The sequence below is a fragment of the Notamacropus eugenii genome, chromosome 7 (assembly GCF_028372415.1).
Source record: "Notamacropus eugenii isolate mMacEug1 chromosome 7, mMacEug1.pri_v2, whole genome shotgun sequence".
In the NCBI taxonomy this organism is placed as follows: domain Eukaryota; kingdom Metazoa; phylum Chordata; class Mammalia; order Diprotodontia; family Macropodidae; genus Notamacropus; species Notamacropus eugenii.
The window spans coordinates 17,282,525-17,296,884 of record NC_092878.1 but is presented as its reverse complement, the minus strand read 5'-3'; the positions used below and the strand labels follow the sequence as shown (position 1 = coordinate 17,296,884).

The window sequence follows — 14,360 nt, the reverse complement described above, 5'->3', positions numbered from 1 at the left end:
TTTGCGGCACACGATTCTCTGCCCTCCCTCCATGCCCCCCAGTACATGAGATGTGCTGACATACGGGAAATTTGGAGGGGCAAAGGAAGATTTGATGGCCCCAGCATAAATGGCCAAGATAGATACAATGACGCAGGCCAAGAAGAGCGAAGCAAACTTGTTCACGTAGCGTACGCCAACAAACACTACCAGCACCATAAGGACCAAGAAGGCTGTGCCATAGACACGCATGTTATTGAGCATGGCTGCTGATTCCTTAAGGGCATCATCACTTCGGAAGATGGCAGCTCGGGGAAAAATGTAGATCTGCCAGGAAGGCAAAGAAAGAGAAAATGAGGTCACTCTCATGGAACCAAACAGCTACGCTATAGCAAACTACAATAATGTTCATATAGCAAGGCAGAAATACACAGAACTACTCCAAAAAACTCTTAACGCTAGTGCCAGCCCTCTAAGATTACCTCTAATTTATCCCATAGATTTCATTTGTACATAGTTGTTTGCATATTCTCGCCCCCATTAAACTATTGGCTTCTTGAGGGTAGGGACTATTTTGTACCCTTCTTTGTATCCCCAGAGTTCAGGATCGTGTCTGGCATGTAGTAGGCACTTTATAAAATGTTGGTTGACTTGACTTGAGCATTACTCAAATGTGATTAAACCCTTTTAGGTTTTTCTTTACCAATCTATTTCCAAATTAAAATACCTGAAATAATTGGGAAAATAGTCTACCAAGGGTTTTCTTTTTCCTCCATACTGTTCTGGCTAAGCATCCCACCAAAACAACAGGAATGAACTGTTACTTGCATTTAAAAGATTAAATAAAAGGATGGATTACTGTGTGTTCTTAAACATTTCCACTGTGAGAATAGAAATGATTAGAGGGGGTAAGAATGACAAGAGAAATTAATTTTGCTTTTACTCAACTACATTTTGCTCTGATAGGGAAAACAAATTCCTTTCCCAGTCACAAAATGACATGGAAATGTAACAAAGAGGAAGGTGAAAATCTATGTTGTCATAGCTACATCCACTCTACAAAATTCACAATAAAGACCATGGAGTTCCAGGGACATGTTGAAAATCAGTCACTTGGTCAATTCTTTTAGCCAGTATTTGGAAGAATCTTGAGAAAAGGGACTCCAAGTGCACCTTCCTCCTCCACAGAACCTAGCCCAGAACACAGCCAAGACATTAACTTACCAGGAATATCTCGATGGCACCAAGGATATACATGGCTGCTGCAAAAGTGGTACCAAGGTAGAAGCAGAGGCCCACAGCTCCACCAAACTCTGGGCCTAATGCTCGGGAAATCATGAAGTATGAGCCTCCAGCTAGAAAGGAAAGGTGAGAATTTTTGAAAAGGACACATACCAGTGAAAACAAAAACACAAAAGAAAGGTAAATATAACTAAAATTCTCAGACATCCTAGCTTTTATAGGGAGCAAATTTCCCAGTGTTGGTATCATTAAGCCTTCACTGAATAAAAACTACTCTTCATTTATTCCACATGAAACGATCAAATTCACTAGACTGTCTCAGAAAAAGCAGAAAATGGTCACTTTAGGGGAAAAAAATGGCCACATAAATTATTCTGAAAGAGAGAGGTTTACATGACTGTCTTTAGCTGACACAGAGTCCAAAACATAATGAAATGCCTTCCACAGAATACAGACCGACATTCTATGTATTAGAAGGCAGGGTATATGTTAAATGACATAAAACTCTCTACTTTCTCAGAATAACTGGTTTCTGAATTCCAGGACTTACAAGCACACAGTAATGACACACTCACCTGGCACCACACCATTGGTGGCAATGGCACTCATGGAGATAGCAGTGAGCATTGTCTAAGTAAAAGAAAAGAGGTGAATAGGAAATAAACATGGTACTTTGGCATCACCTTATCCAGTGAAATAACACAGACATGTCTGCAAACCAAGCGCTACATAAATACTGATTGTTATCATTATATTACCTTTTTCTTAACATTTCCAAAGCACTTAAATTTTAGAAAATAATTTACCATCACATCAACCACAAAGCTAACAAAAACCACATGATTATCTCAATAGATGCAGAAAAAGCCTTTGACAAAATACAACACCCATTCCTATTAAAAACACTGGAGAACATAGGAATAAAGGGAACTTTCCATAAAATAATAAGCAGTATCTATCTAAAACCTTCAGCAAGCATTATATGCAATGGGGATAAGCTAGATGCATTCCCAATAAGATCAGGGGTGAAACAAGGATGTCCATTACCATCACTATTATTCAATATGGTACTAGAAATGTTAGCTGTAGCAATGAGACAAGATAAAGATATTGAAGGAATAAGAATAGCCAAAGAAGAAACTAAGTTATCACTCTTTGCAGATGATATGATGATCTACTTAGAGAATCCCAGAGATTCAAGTAAAAAACTACTTGAAATAATAAACAACTTTGGCAAAGTTGCAGGTTACAAAATAAACCCACATAAATCTTCTGCATTCCTATATATAAGCAACGAAGTCCAACAGCAAGAGATAGAAAGAGAAATCCCATTTAAAGCTAGGGTAGACACTATAAAATACTTAGGAGTCTACCTGCCAAAACAAACCCAGGGATTATACGAACACAATTACAAGACACTTTTTGCGCAAATAAAGTCAGATTTAAGTAAGTGTAAAAACATTAGTTGCTCATGGGTAGGCCGTGCTAATATAATAAAAATGACAATTCTACCTAAATTAATTTACTTATTTAGTGCCATACCAATTAAACTATCAGATAATTACTTTCTAGAGCTGGATAAAATAATATCAAAATTCATTTGGAAGAACAAAAGGTCCAGAATATCAAAAGGACTAATGAAAAGAAATGCTTGGGAAGGTGGCCTAGCGCTACCAGACCTCAAATTGTACTATAGAGCAGCAATTATCAAAACCACTTGGTATTGGCTAAGAAACAGAGAGGTAGACAAGTGGAATAGACTTGGCACTCAAGACACAGTAGGCAAGGAATATAGCAACCTCATGTTTGATAAACCCAAGGACCCCAGCTTCTGGGATAAGAACTCATTGTTTGACAAAAATTGCTGGGAAAACTGGATAACAGTGTGGCGGAAATTAGGTATAGACCCATACCTGACATTGTACACAAGAATAAAGTCCAAATGGGTACATGATTTAGGTATAAAGATTGACACCATGAATAAACTGGAGAAGCAAGGAATAGTGTATTTATCAGATTTATGGAGAAGGGAAGAATTTTTTACTAAAGAAGAGATAGAAAGCATTATGAAATGCAAAATGGATAATTTTGATTACATTAAACTGAGAAGTTTTTGCACAACCAAATCCAATGCAACCAAAATCCGGAGGGATGTAGCAAATTGGGAAAGAATTTTTACGGCTAAGCTCGGGGATAAAGGCCTCATTTCTAGAATATATAGAAAACTGACTCAAATGTATAATCATACAAGTCATTCCTCAATTGATAAATGGTCAAAGGATATGAACAGGCAATTTTCAGAAGAAGAAATTAAAGATATCTATAATCATATGAAAAAATGCTCTAAATCACTTTTGATTAGAGAGATGCAAATCAAAACAACTCTGAGGTACCACATCACACCTATAAGATTGGCAAACATGACAGAACAAGAAAATGATAAATGCTGGAGAGGATGTGGGAGAGTTGGAACACTAAATCATTGTTGGTGGAACTATGAGCTCATCCAACCATTCTGGAGAGCACTTTGGAACTATGCCCAAAGGGCTACAAAAATGTGCATACCCTTTTGACCCAGCAATATCACTACTAGGACTGTATCCCCAAGAGATCATAAAAATGGGAAAGGGTCCCACATGTACAAAAATATTTATAGCAGCACTCTTTGTAGTTGCCAAAAACTGGAAGTCAAGGGGATGCCCATCAATTGGGGAATGGCTGAATAAATTATGGTATATGAATGTAATGGAATACTATTGTGCCATAAGAAATGATGAACAAGAAGACTTCAGAGAGGCCTGGAAGGACTTATATGATCTGATGCTGAGTGAAAGGAGCAGAACCAGGAGAACTTTGTGCACAGCAACGACCACAGTGTGCGAGAGTCTTTTCTGGTAGACTTGGAATTTCGTAATAATGCAAGAACTTATTAAAAAAAAAAAATCCCGATGGTGGATTTCTAAGGCAAAATGCCTTCCACACTCAGAGAAAGAAATATGGAAGTCATTTGCAGAATGTAGCAGATCATGTTTGTGTGTATGCATGTTTTTGTGTATCATGTTTTGATTTGTTATATGATTTCTTCCATTTATTTTAGTTCAACTACATAGCATGACTATAGTGAAAATGTACTCAATAGGAAAGTATATGTTGAACCTATACAGAATTGTATGTGGTCATGGGGGGGGGAGGGGGCTAGTGGGGGGTAGGTGTGGGGGGGATAAAATCTTAAATTTTATGGCAGCGATTGTAAACCATTAAAAATAATAATAAAAAATAAAAAGAAAAAAAAAAAAGAAAATAATTTACCTAGGGCTCAACTATGTATTCCATTGGGTAGGAAGCTGGTAAAGACAAGAGGATGATGCTATTATAAGTACACTGCCACATTAGAATGCAAATTACATTTCCAGGGACTGGGGATTCCTGGGCCTGCTCTTCACAAGCACCCCACACTACTTACTTATAGCTTTTGTGTTACAAAAACCATAAATCTTATCCTTCAACCCTGAATCACAGCAGATTAGCCAAGGAATCTGGATCCCGCTCCCTGAACTGTAGAACTCTATATTATCTGAGTGCTGAGGCCCTTATAGAATAAATCTCATGTCTCTCAAAATTTGGAGATGGGATCCTGCCCTCATGACCTCCTCCCTAGAGTCAGCCCAAAGTCAGTCCCTTTCATTTACTCTTCCTTCCTCACAGCATAATCACTCTCCTATAAACACAGGCATAAGATAATTTTTAAAAAACCGAATCCGTGATTTTCTTGATATAGTGACAACACTTTCTCTTACAATACAAAAGACAAAAAATTCACTTAATTTTTGCATTTGTTTGTAGTTTTCAGCCTACAATGTCACCATATGTTTGGTCACATCATTCTTGTCTACATTTGTTTAACAATACATGTATTAAGCATTTATCATGTGCAAGGGCTTAAGTTCAGTTAATAGTGCTTAGCTTAGTCACAGGGCCTGGCATGTGGTAATGTTCAATAAATATTGATCCATCAATCGATTGATTGATTGCAAGGCACTAAACTAGATGTCGTGGAGGAGACAAAAAATAAAACATGGTTCCTTCCCTCAATGACTTTATGCTTAATGAGAGATATTTAAATAACTGTAATAATGTGATAAATACATAAAAGGGAGGTACAAAATACCTTGTGTTCAAAGAAAGAGAGTCAGAGAAAAAAAAAACAAATTGCTGGCTCAGGAAAGACAATTTCCTGGTAGAATGTGAGGTGGGTGGGCACATTTGGATGAAAGATATGTTCTCCATTGAAGAGTTATGGTAAATAACACTGGGAGGTTGGTCTCACAGACTTACAGAGGTGAAAATGACTTTCAAAATGACAGGATCACAGATGTTAAAGCTGAAAGGGACCCTGGAGATCTCTGTCGCCTAATTCAATACCAATTTAAAGATGAGAAGCATCAATTTAAAGAGGAGAAGACGAAGGCCCAAAGAATTGAAGTGATTTGCCCAATACAGAGACGGTGGAAAATCAGCACTGGGACTCAGCTCTCCTGGGTCCCTGCTCATGATCATACCAGTAAACTGCACAACTGGGACCAGCCCGTGGAGAGTGAAGAAGGTAGTGCTTTCTTAGGGAATGAGAAGCCACTGAAAATTTATTTTTTTTTTTAAGAGAAATAACATTATTAGAATGATCCTTTAAAGAAACCTTATTTTGGAAGAGAGAGAAATTTAGAGGTTAAGTAGAGGCTATTTAATAGTCCAGGCAAGAAGTACTGAGGATCTAAGCAGGGTTAAGGTCAAGACTGGGAAGGAAAAGGAGGGAGTTAATTCAGGACACATTTCAGTGATAAAAGGGCAGGGCTTAACATGGCTGAAATGGGGAGGATGTGGAAGAAGACTGATCATGGGAAACTTTCCTCTGGTTCTTCTAAGATTCTGTGCATATCTGTGCAATAATCATTTATTTACTATAACAGACTTGGAGTTTCAAACTTACTTTGGAGATCAACTAGTTTAATCCCTCAGTTTACAGATGAAGAAAGAAATTAAATTAAAAGTGATATGACTCAATCATCCAGGTAGTAAGCAGCAGAGACAAAGCATGAACTCAAGTCCTCTGAGTAGAACGTCCTTTATACTGTAATAGCGCTGCTTCTACTCTTGTTATAATTGGTCTATCTCCTTGTCTGGGCACACATTTCCTGGAAAATATCTTTTAATTCATTTCTTAAAAATAAGTTACTGTTGATAATGTTCTTTGGCTTACTTAAATTCATCAAATGTCTTTATATTGACCTTTGGGTCACCAGAAATTATGACTATTCAGGGATGATATTCCATGACGTACAGTAGGAAAATACTAATGTTAAAAATATTAGTTTTTGCAGCAGAGATTAACTTGGGATCAGTAAAAGCACAACACAATTTCCCAAATGTTATTCAGTTTAATCTCTTCCTATGTAATATCTGTGTATTGACAGAACCACTCAATAGGCAATCTGTGTTTGTCATTCACTTTTTTTCCAGGCAAACTTCTCTTTTTGCTTCTAGTACTGGCTCTGCCATTTATAATTTTCTAATCTGTACAATGAGACAGATGGACTTGAAGACTTCTAAAGGGTTTGTTGGATCCAAATCTATCATCCTATGTTCTGTGCCTTCAAGGTTTTACAATTACCATTTGCTCTTAATTGAAAGTTCTTCCTTTTTCAGTCCAGTGCTCAACTTAGTACAATGCACAGAGAAGAATATTTCATTAAGAGTTTGATCTAATAACAGCATGAATTAAAGGCTGGGGAATCACAGCTGGGAGTTCAGACTTAAGGAGCCAAATAAAATTATCTGTCCACAACAGAATTTGCTTGGCACAATAACCAAAGATCTAACCCTCCCTGGATCTTTAATACATAAGAACGTTTTTCCCCCTAAATTGTTTCATGTAAACTATACTCTCAGCTGATTTCTGATCCTTAGAATCAGGGAATGATACTAGTTTAAATGAAAGTGGGTCCCTTAATAATTTCTATGTAAAAAATTGTATTTCCTGTTGCTATGTTAGACCTTTTGAAGAACAAAAAGTCATAATTCTTTTGATTGCAAGTTCTTTATGAATGGGATCCACATTCAACTTCACAAATATTTACTGAATATATGTTGCAGACAAAGTCTTGTGCTAGATGCCAAGGAATATGAAAGTGAATAAGACTGCATTTCTGTTCTCATGGATGGCACTCTCTACTTTGCTGAAAATTTTTCCCTTTGAAATTACTAGGATAGTGTATCATACAGTAGGTACTAAGTAAATGTTTGACATGGCACTTAATTTTGGTATCAGAATGTTCCCTTCTGAATACGATCACTGTTCTTTACCTTAAATGATATTTTGGGGATAAAATGAAAAACTGGTCAAATTCAATTCAATTAACCAAATACTAAATCTTGAGTCTAATAGTTGATGTACGTAGATAGACTTTCAGAAGCACAGGATTCCCAGAGTCCCAGAAGCCCATGTGGGACTTACACAGCAGCAGCAGATGAGGACAATGGCAAAGGCCTGGAGAACTCCAGCTGTGCCTACCACCCACGTGAGCCGCAGAAAAAGAATCACGCCAAAAATATTTTGTAGACATGGGAGGTACACACCCATGAAAGTACCCATCTGGGGGCTCTGCAAAGAAAGACACAGAGAAAAAAAAAAGATAAATGGCTAATCAAGAGAAAAGGTGCCCTTCCTCCTTCACTGTCCAAGATATGTGATCCTTGCCCACCAGCATCATTTCAACAGCATAAGTAATGAGATAGAGTTCCCTGGGAAGAATATACATAAATATATATATATGTGAAACCCGTACCTTACAAACGAAAGGTGCCCTACCTTTGATCACACATAGGTACTTGGTCCCAAATAAAAATCTATAAGTTTTATTGATGGGTCCTCTACAATTTCACATCGCCTGCTTCTCAGAGCTATGCGGTTCCTCTCCAGACAGAGATCACCTCCATGTGATAAAGGAATAATGACTCAGGTAGAAAGGCTCTTTCCCTTAGCACTACTTAATCTCCATTAGTATTTGGCAGCCAATAACATGAAGGTTTGGAGGCACTTCCTGTCTTCAGAGAGTTGAACAACAATATAAGTTATGTGTTTTTCATATTCTTAAGTGAAACTGAGTGTTGGTTTTTTAAAAGTCAGAGACAGAGCAGGGGATGTAACGTTTCTTCTCTCATGCTATGCTGACAGTCTCTCCCTTTCCTAGGCAGGGTTCCCTTTGCACACTGGTTACATCCCGGGGCCTCACCTTGGTGGGCTTCTTCTTCCCTTCTGTAATATTCTCTGCTTCTTCGTGCTCCTTTGCTCCTTGTGTCAAATTAGTATAATTAGCCATGCGATTAAGCAGTGAAGACACTTTTGGCCTCGTGTCCATCTCTTCCTACCAAGTGAGGGAAAGGGAGGAAATATGGAATTAGAAATAGTGATAAACATCTAAGTGAACAGCAGAGAAACAAGGCCTAGAAAACTCTAAATTAAGAAAATGCTTCATAGATGAATTATTCCAAAAAGTTTACCTTTTCCTTCCTTCAACAGGCAGAGGACCTCAAATTCAAATCAAAGAGCATGAACGTAAATACCATCTTTTTAAAAAATGACTAAATCAAAAGTATTTTATGATGGCCTTTCAACTTAGCCTACAGCCTGGGGAAAAAAGTCACGTTAGACATCAGTGTAAGATTACGGCCCAGCAAGAATGCTGAAAACATGACTATTGACTGTGGTGCTGTTTTTAGGTTGTTAACGTTCCTGGCAATCAGATTAGACCTATCCATCACTTTAAGGGAGTAGGTCTATGATAAAAAGGTTTTGGGGTTGATTTTGCTTTCCTTAAAACCTCAGTCTGTCTTCTGAAGGTGGCCGAGAAGATGGCCCTTTACAGAGGGCAGCACCGAAGCAGCAATCGTCACTTGCTCAAAGTCAGCCGAAGGCAGTGCTGGCTTGATATCTAGGCCAGAGCTCCAGAGCCTTTCAGAATGAGCTCTGTTGTCTTTGTTGGGGAACAGATAGACGATTAGATTAGAATTAGCAGCCTAACTCCATTTTCTATGGTGATCTTTCTCTGAAGCTCCTGAAACAGGTTTTCAAAATGACACAAACTACGCTGCTTTGTACACAGGAGGAGAGATGGCATGGTATAGAGGGCTGGCCTCTGACATAAACTGGTTATATAACCACTGGCAAGTCACTTCAACTCTTGGTGACCCAAGCAGTCCCCTAAGACTGTAAAGGAAGACAAACTGCTGCTTTATAAAATCAAGTGAAAGAAGTTTTCATGCCGAGAGTTCTATGTATAGATGAAATCTCAGTTATCGATCCCACCCCCACAAAAAGTACTACAGAGGGAGTCCCCATGAATCATTTAGGTACTAACTGATCATTATTAAAAGTCATCCCTGAGATTTCTTGATTTTTTTCCCTTCAAGTAGAAATTTGGCTAAGTCAACCACTCATTTTAATTTAGACTATATGATGTGTTATTAGCTATAATGATAAATTAAAATGTTAATCAACCATATCATTAAGGTATGCAACTGTCATTGTTTACTGTCAACTAATGGGAGAGAAAACACTAGAGAATTCTTGCCAGTGTTCTCCTGGGAGTTTCACAACTGACCGTATAGCAGTCTTGATCTCTAGTATTCTCTCAACTATTACCTCAAAGAGTGCCAGGTTTCTGTCAAAATATTCATCCCCCTCTTCAAAATTGGAGTTGTTGAGATAAGCATTGCGAGCTTTCTTATGCCCATCATCTGTTTTAAAGAAAAAAAAAAAGGTGAAAAAAAGCCAATGAATTTCTTAGTGGGATTCAAGGGCCACAGTATACCCTGACAAGTTAGTGACATATAAAACATATTTCCTAATAAGAAATAGTGGGGAGCAAGTTCTCATTTAAAGATGCCAAAGATCAGAGAACAGGATTTTTCCTTGGATACTGATTGTACATAAGAACCTGGGAAGTACTGAACATAAATCATTCCAATGGTTCATTCTTCAGGCAGCTGTTTGAAAGACTCTCAGATAATGAAGCCTCAGAGACCTGTGATCCAGTCACCTGTACAAGGAATGACAACCACCATCTCACGTTTACACAGTGCTTTACGGTTTACAGTATGCTTTCTTTGTAACAGTCCTTTGAGTATTAACCCCATTCTTGAAGGGAAGGGGAAGGAAGGGAATGAGTATTACAAAGTGCCTCCTATGTACCAGGCACTGTGCTAAGTGCTCCTATAAAAATCTCATGTGATCCTCACAACAACCCTTCGAGGTAAGAGCTGTTATTACTCCCATTTTACAGTTAAGGAAACTGAGACAGAAGCACATGAGGCCTAATTTGAACTCAGATCTTCTTGACTCCAGGTCCAGCATTCTATTGGCCATCACTGGTCTCTGTTGCAGATGAGAAGTGAAGAGTTCTGTTTGCTTTTGCACAATTAGTAAGTGTTGCAGTGAGATTGGAATCCAAATTCCCTGATCTGCTTGTTCAATGTCATCCTTAATCATCAAGCTTTGGCTGATCCCTACAATGGGATGTGCGGACTTTACCTTGTTATTATTACCAGTGGGCAAAAATCTTTTGTCTCAGATCTAAGTCACTTAACAACAAATTACTTTTTTTTTTGTAATCCCAAGGCTATATCCTTAAAAAAAAAAACAACAAAACCTGCGATACCCCCAGGACTTTACATAACAAATCCATGCAGGCTTCAAAGGGGCCTAAGAGTTTGTTTACAACAGCAACACACTACACCAACAAGATCTCATCTGATCCTTAAAACAGCCCCTGGGTGGCACAATCAGGGATTTTCCCCAGTTTTGCAGAGGATGCTACCGAGCCTTAAATGTATCTGACCAGAGTCACACAGCTAGTGAAGTATCAGGCACATTTCCTGACACCAAGCCTAGGCTCTTGCCCCTTGCTTCTTCCCATATTATTTTTATTCCACATTGAACTGGAAGACTTTCTCACACAGTCAGTTTAAATGCCAGTCTGTTTACACTTTTGTATCAAACCAAACTACTACTTCCTTAGGTAATAAAATATTACGTACATTTTGCCACTGAGCTATGGAAGACAATCAGTCTTAGTATGAGGCTGACAGAGCTCTGTTCATGATCACCCCCATTACCAGTCCCCAACAACTTTCTAAAATATTTGCCAGCAGGATAAAGTTAAAACATCTCAATTTTGTCGTTCTTTAATCTTTATGCACTACTTCTTCTCACCTAAATCAACTTCCCTTTTATTTAATTTTTCACTTCTGCGAAGCTAGGTGTCACTGTCCCATTTTATCTCATTTCTTTCAACAGACTGCCCCCTTTTAAATCATGCTCTTGTTTGACAAAAATTGCTGGGAAAACTGGATAAGTGGTGGAAACTGGGCACAGACCAATGCCTGACATTGTAGATAAGAATAAAGTCCAAATGGCTACATGATCTAGGTATAAAGACTGATGACTACTATAAACAAATTAGGGGAGCAAGGAATAGTGTATTTATTAGATTTGTGGAGAAATTTTTGATTAAACAAGAAATAGAAAACATTATGAAGGGCAAAATGGATAATTTTGATTGCATTAAATTGAAAAGTTTTTGCACAAACAAACCCAATGTAACCAAAATTAGAAGGGAAGCAGAAAACTGGGAAAGAATTTTTGCAACTAGGGTCTGTGATAAAGGCCTCATTTCTTTATTTTTTTTTAATTATTTTTTAATGTTTAACAATGACTGCCATACAATTGAGATTTTATCCCCCCCACACCTGCCCCCTACTACCCCCCTCCCTCCCCACAACTGCATACAATTCTGTATAGGTTCTACATATACTTTCCTATTGAGTGTATTTTCACTATAGTCATGCTATGTAGTTGAACTAAAATAAATGAAAGAAATCATATAATAAATCAAAACATGATACACAAAAACTTACACATACACAAACATGATCTGCTACATTTTGCGAATGACTTCCATATTTCTTTCTCTGAGTGTGGAAGGCATTTTGCCTTGAGAATCACCATTGGGATTTTTTTTTTTTTAAGAAGTTCTTGCATTATTACGAAATTCCAAGTCTACCAGAAAAAACTCTCGCACACTGTGGTCGTTGCTGTGCACAAAGTTCTCCTGGTTCTGCTCCTTTCACTCAGCATCAGGTCATATAAGTCCTTCCAGGCCTCTCTGAAGTCTTCTTGTTCATCATTTCTTATGGCACAATAGTACTCCATTACATTCATACACCATAATTTATTCAGCCATTCCCCAATTGATGGACATCCCCTTGACTTCCAGTTTTTGGCAACTACAAAGAGTGCTACTATAAATATTTTTGTACATGTGGGACCCTTTCCCATTTTTATGATCTCTTGGGGATACAGTCCTAGTAGTGATATTGCTGGGTCAAAGGGTATGCACAATTTTGTGGCCCTTTGGGCATAGTTCCAAATTGCTCTCCAGAATGGTTGGATGAGCTCATAGTTCCACCAACAATGATTTAGTGTTCCAACTCTCCCACATCCTCTCCAGCATTTATCATTTTCTTGTTCTGTCATGTTTGCCAATCTTATAGGTGTGATGTGGTACCTCAGAGTTGTTTTGATTTACATCTCTCTAATCAAAAGTGATTTAGAGCATTTTTTCATATGATTATAGATATCTTTAATTTCTTCTTCTGAAAATTGCCTGTTCATATCCTTTGACCATTTATCAATTGGGGAATGACTTGTATGATTATACATTTGAGTCAGTTCTCTATATATTCTAGAAATGAGTAAAGGCCTCATTTCTAAAATACATAGAGAATTGAGTCAAATGTACAAGAATCATATAGTCATATGAAAAAATGCTCTAAATCACAATTGATTAGAGAGATGCAAATCAAAACAACTCTGAGACACCACATCACTCCTATCAGATTGACTAACATGACAAAACAGGAAGATGATAAATGATGGAGAAGATGTGGGAGAGTTGGAACACTAAATCATTGTTGGTGGAGCTGTGAGCTGATCCAACCATTCTGGAGAGCAATTTGGAACTATGCCCAAAGGGCTACAAAAATGTGCATACCCTTTGATCCAGCAATATCGCTTCTGGGACTATATCTCCAAGAGATCATAAAAATGGGAAAGGGTCCCACATGTACAAAAATATTTATAGCAGCTCTCTGTGACAGCCAAAAACTGGAAATCAAGGGGATGGCTATCAGTTGGGGAATGGCTGAATAAATTATTGTGTATGAATGTAATGGAATACTATTGTGCTATTGGAAATCATGAACAGGAAGATTTCAGAAAGGCCTGGAAGGACTTATATGAACTAATGCTGAGTGAAAGGAACAGTACCAGGAGAACTTCATACACAGAAACAACCACAGTGTGCAAAGAATTTTTCTGGTAGACTTAGTACTTCATTGCAATGCAATGACTTAACAAATTCCCAGTGGACTCTTGAGGCAAAATGCCTTCCACATCCAGAGAAAGAATTATGGAATTCGATTGCAGAATGAAGCAGACCATTTTCTTTTGTATTATATTTTGTTTTATGATTTCTCCCATTCATTTTAATTCTTCTATGCAAATGACTAAGGTGAAAATCTATTTAATAGAAATGTATGTGTAGAACCTGTATAAAATTGCATGCCATCTCAGGGAGGGAGTGGGGAGAGAGGGGGGAAGGAGGAAGAGGGAGGGGAAAAAATCTAAGATATATGGAAGTGATTGTAGAACACTGAAAACAAATAAAATAATTTAATTAAAAAAAAGGAATGCAAAAAAATAATAAATCATCATGCTCACTTATCTTCAGTCTCTTTGTCTACTGGTTACTTCCCTATTGCCTACAAACATACCCATATCTCCAACATCTTCAAAAAACCCTCCTTTGCAGTTTTCAGACAAATAAGTCAAAGTTATCTATAGTCAGATGGAAAAATGCTCTAAATCATTATTGATCAGAGAAATGCAAATTAAAATAACTCTGAGGTACCACCTCACAACTATCAGAGTGGCTAATATGACAAAAAAGAAAAATGTTAAATATTGGAGGAGATGTGGAAAACTGGGAAACGAATGCACTGTTGGTGTTGTGAACTGATCCATCCAT

General features: G+C 37.7%; 1 protein-coding gene across 5 annotated transcripts in view; it reads right to left on the bottom strand.

Annotated features, from left to right (window-relative positions):
* Positions 1–14,360, bottom strand: part of SLC12A6 (solute carrier family 12 member 6) — a 93,903-nt gene that overhangs the window by 18,418 nt on the left and 61,125 nt on the right. For all 5 annotated transcript variants that reach the window (XM_072625237.1, XM_072625236.1, XM_072625234.1 and 2 more), the window contains 6 exons: positions 9,917–10,011; positions 8,508–8,639; positions 7,730–7,876; positions 1,797–1,851; positions 1,204–1,334; positions 65–306 (listed from right to left, as the gene is read on the bottom strand). In XM_072625237.1, coding sequence (XP_072481338.1) covers positions 65–306; positions 1,204–1,334; positions 1,797–1,851; positions 7,730–7,876; positions 8,508–8,639; positions 9,917–10,011 — 802 coding nt within the window. The remainder of the gene's footprint in view (positions 1–64; positions 307–1,203; positions 1,335–1,796; positions 1,852–7,729; positions 7,877–8,507; positions 8,640–9,916; positions 10,012–14,360) is intronic.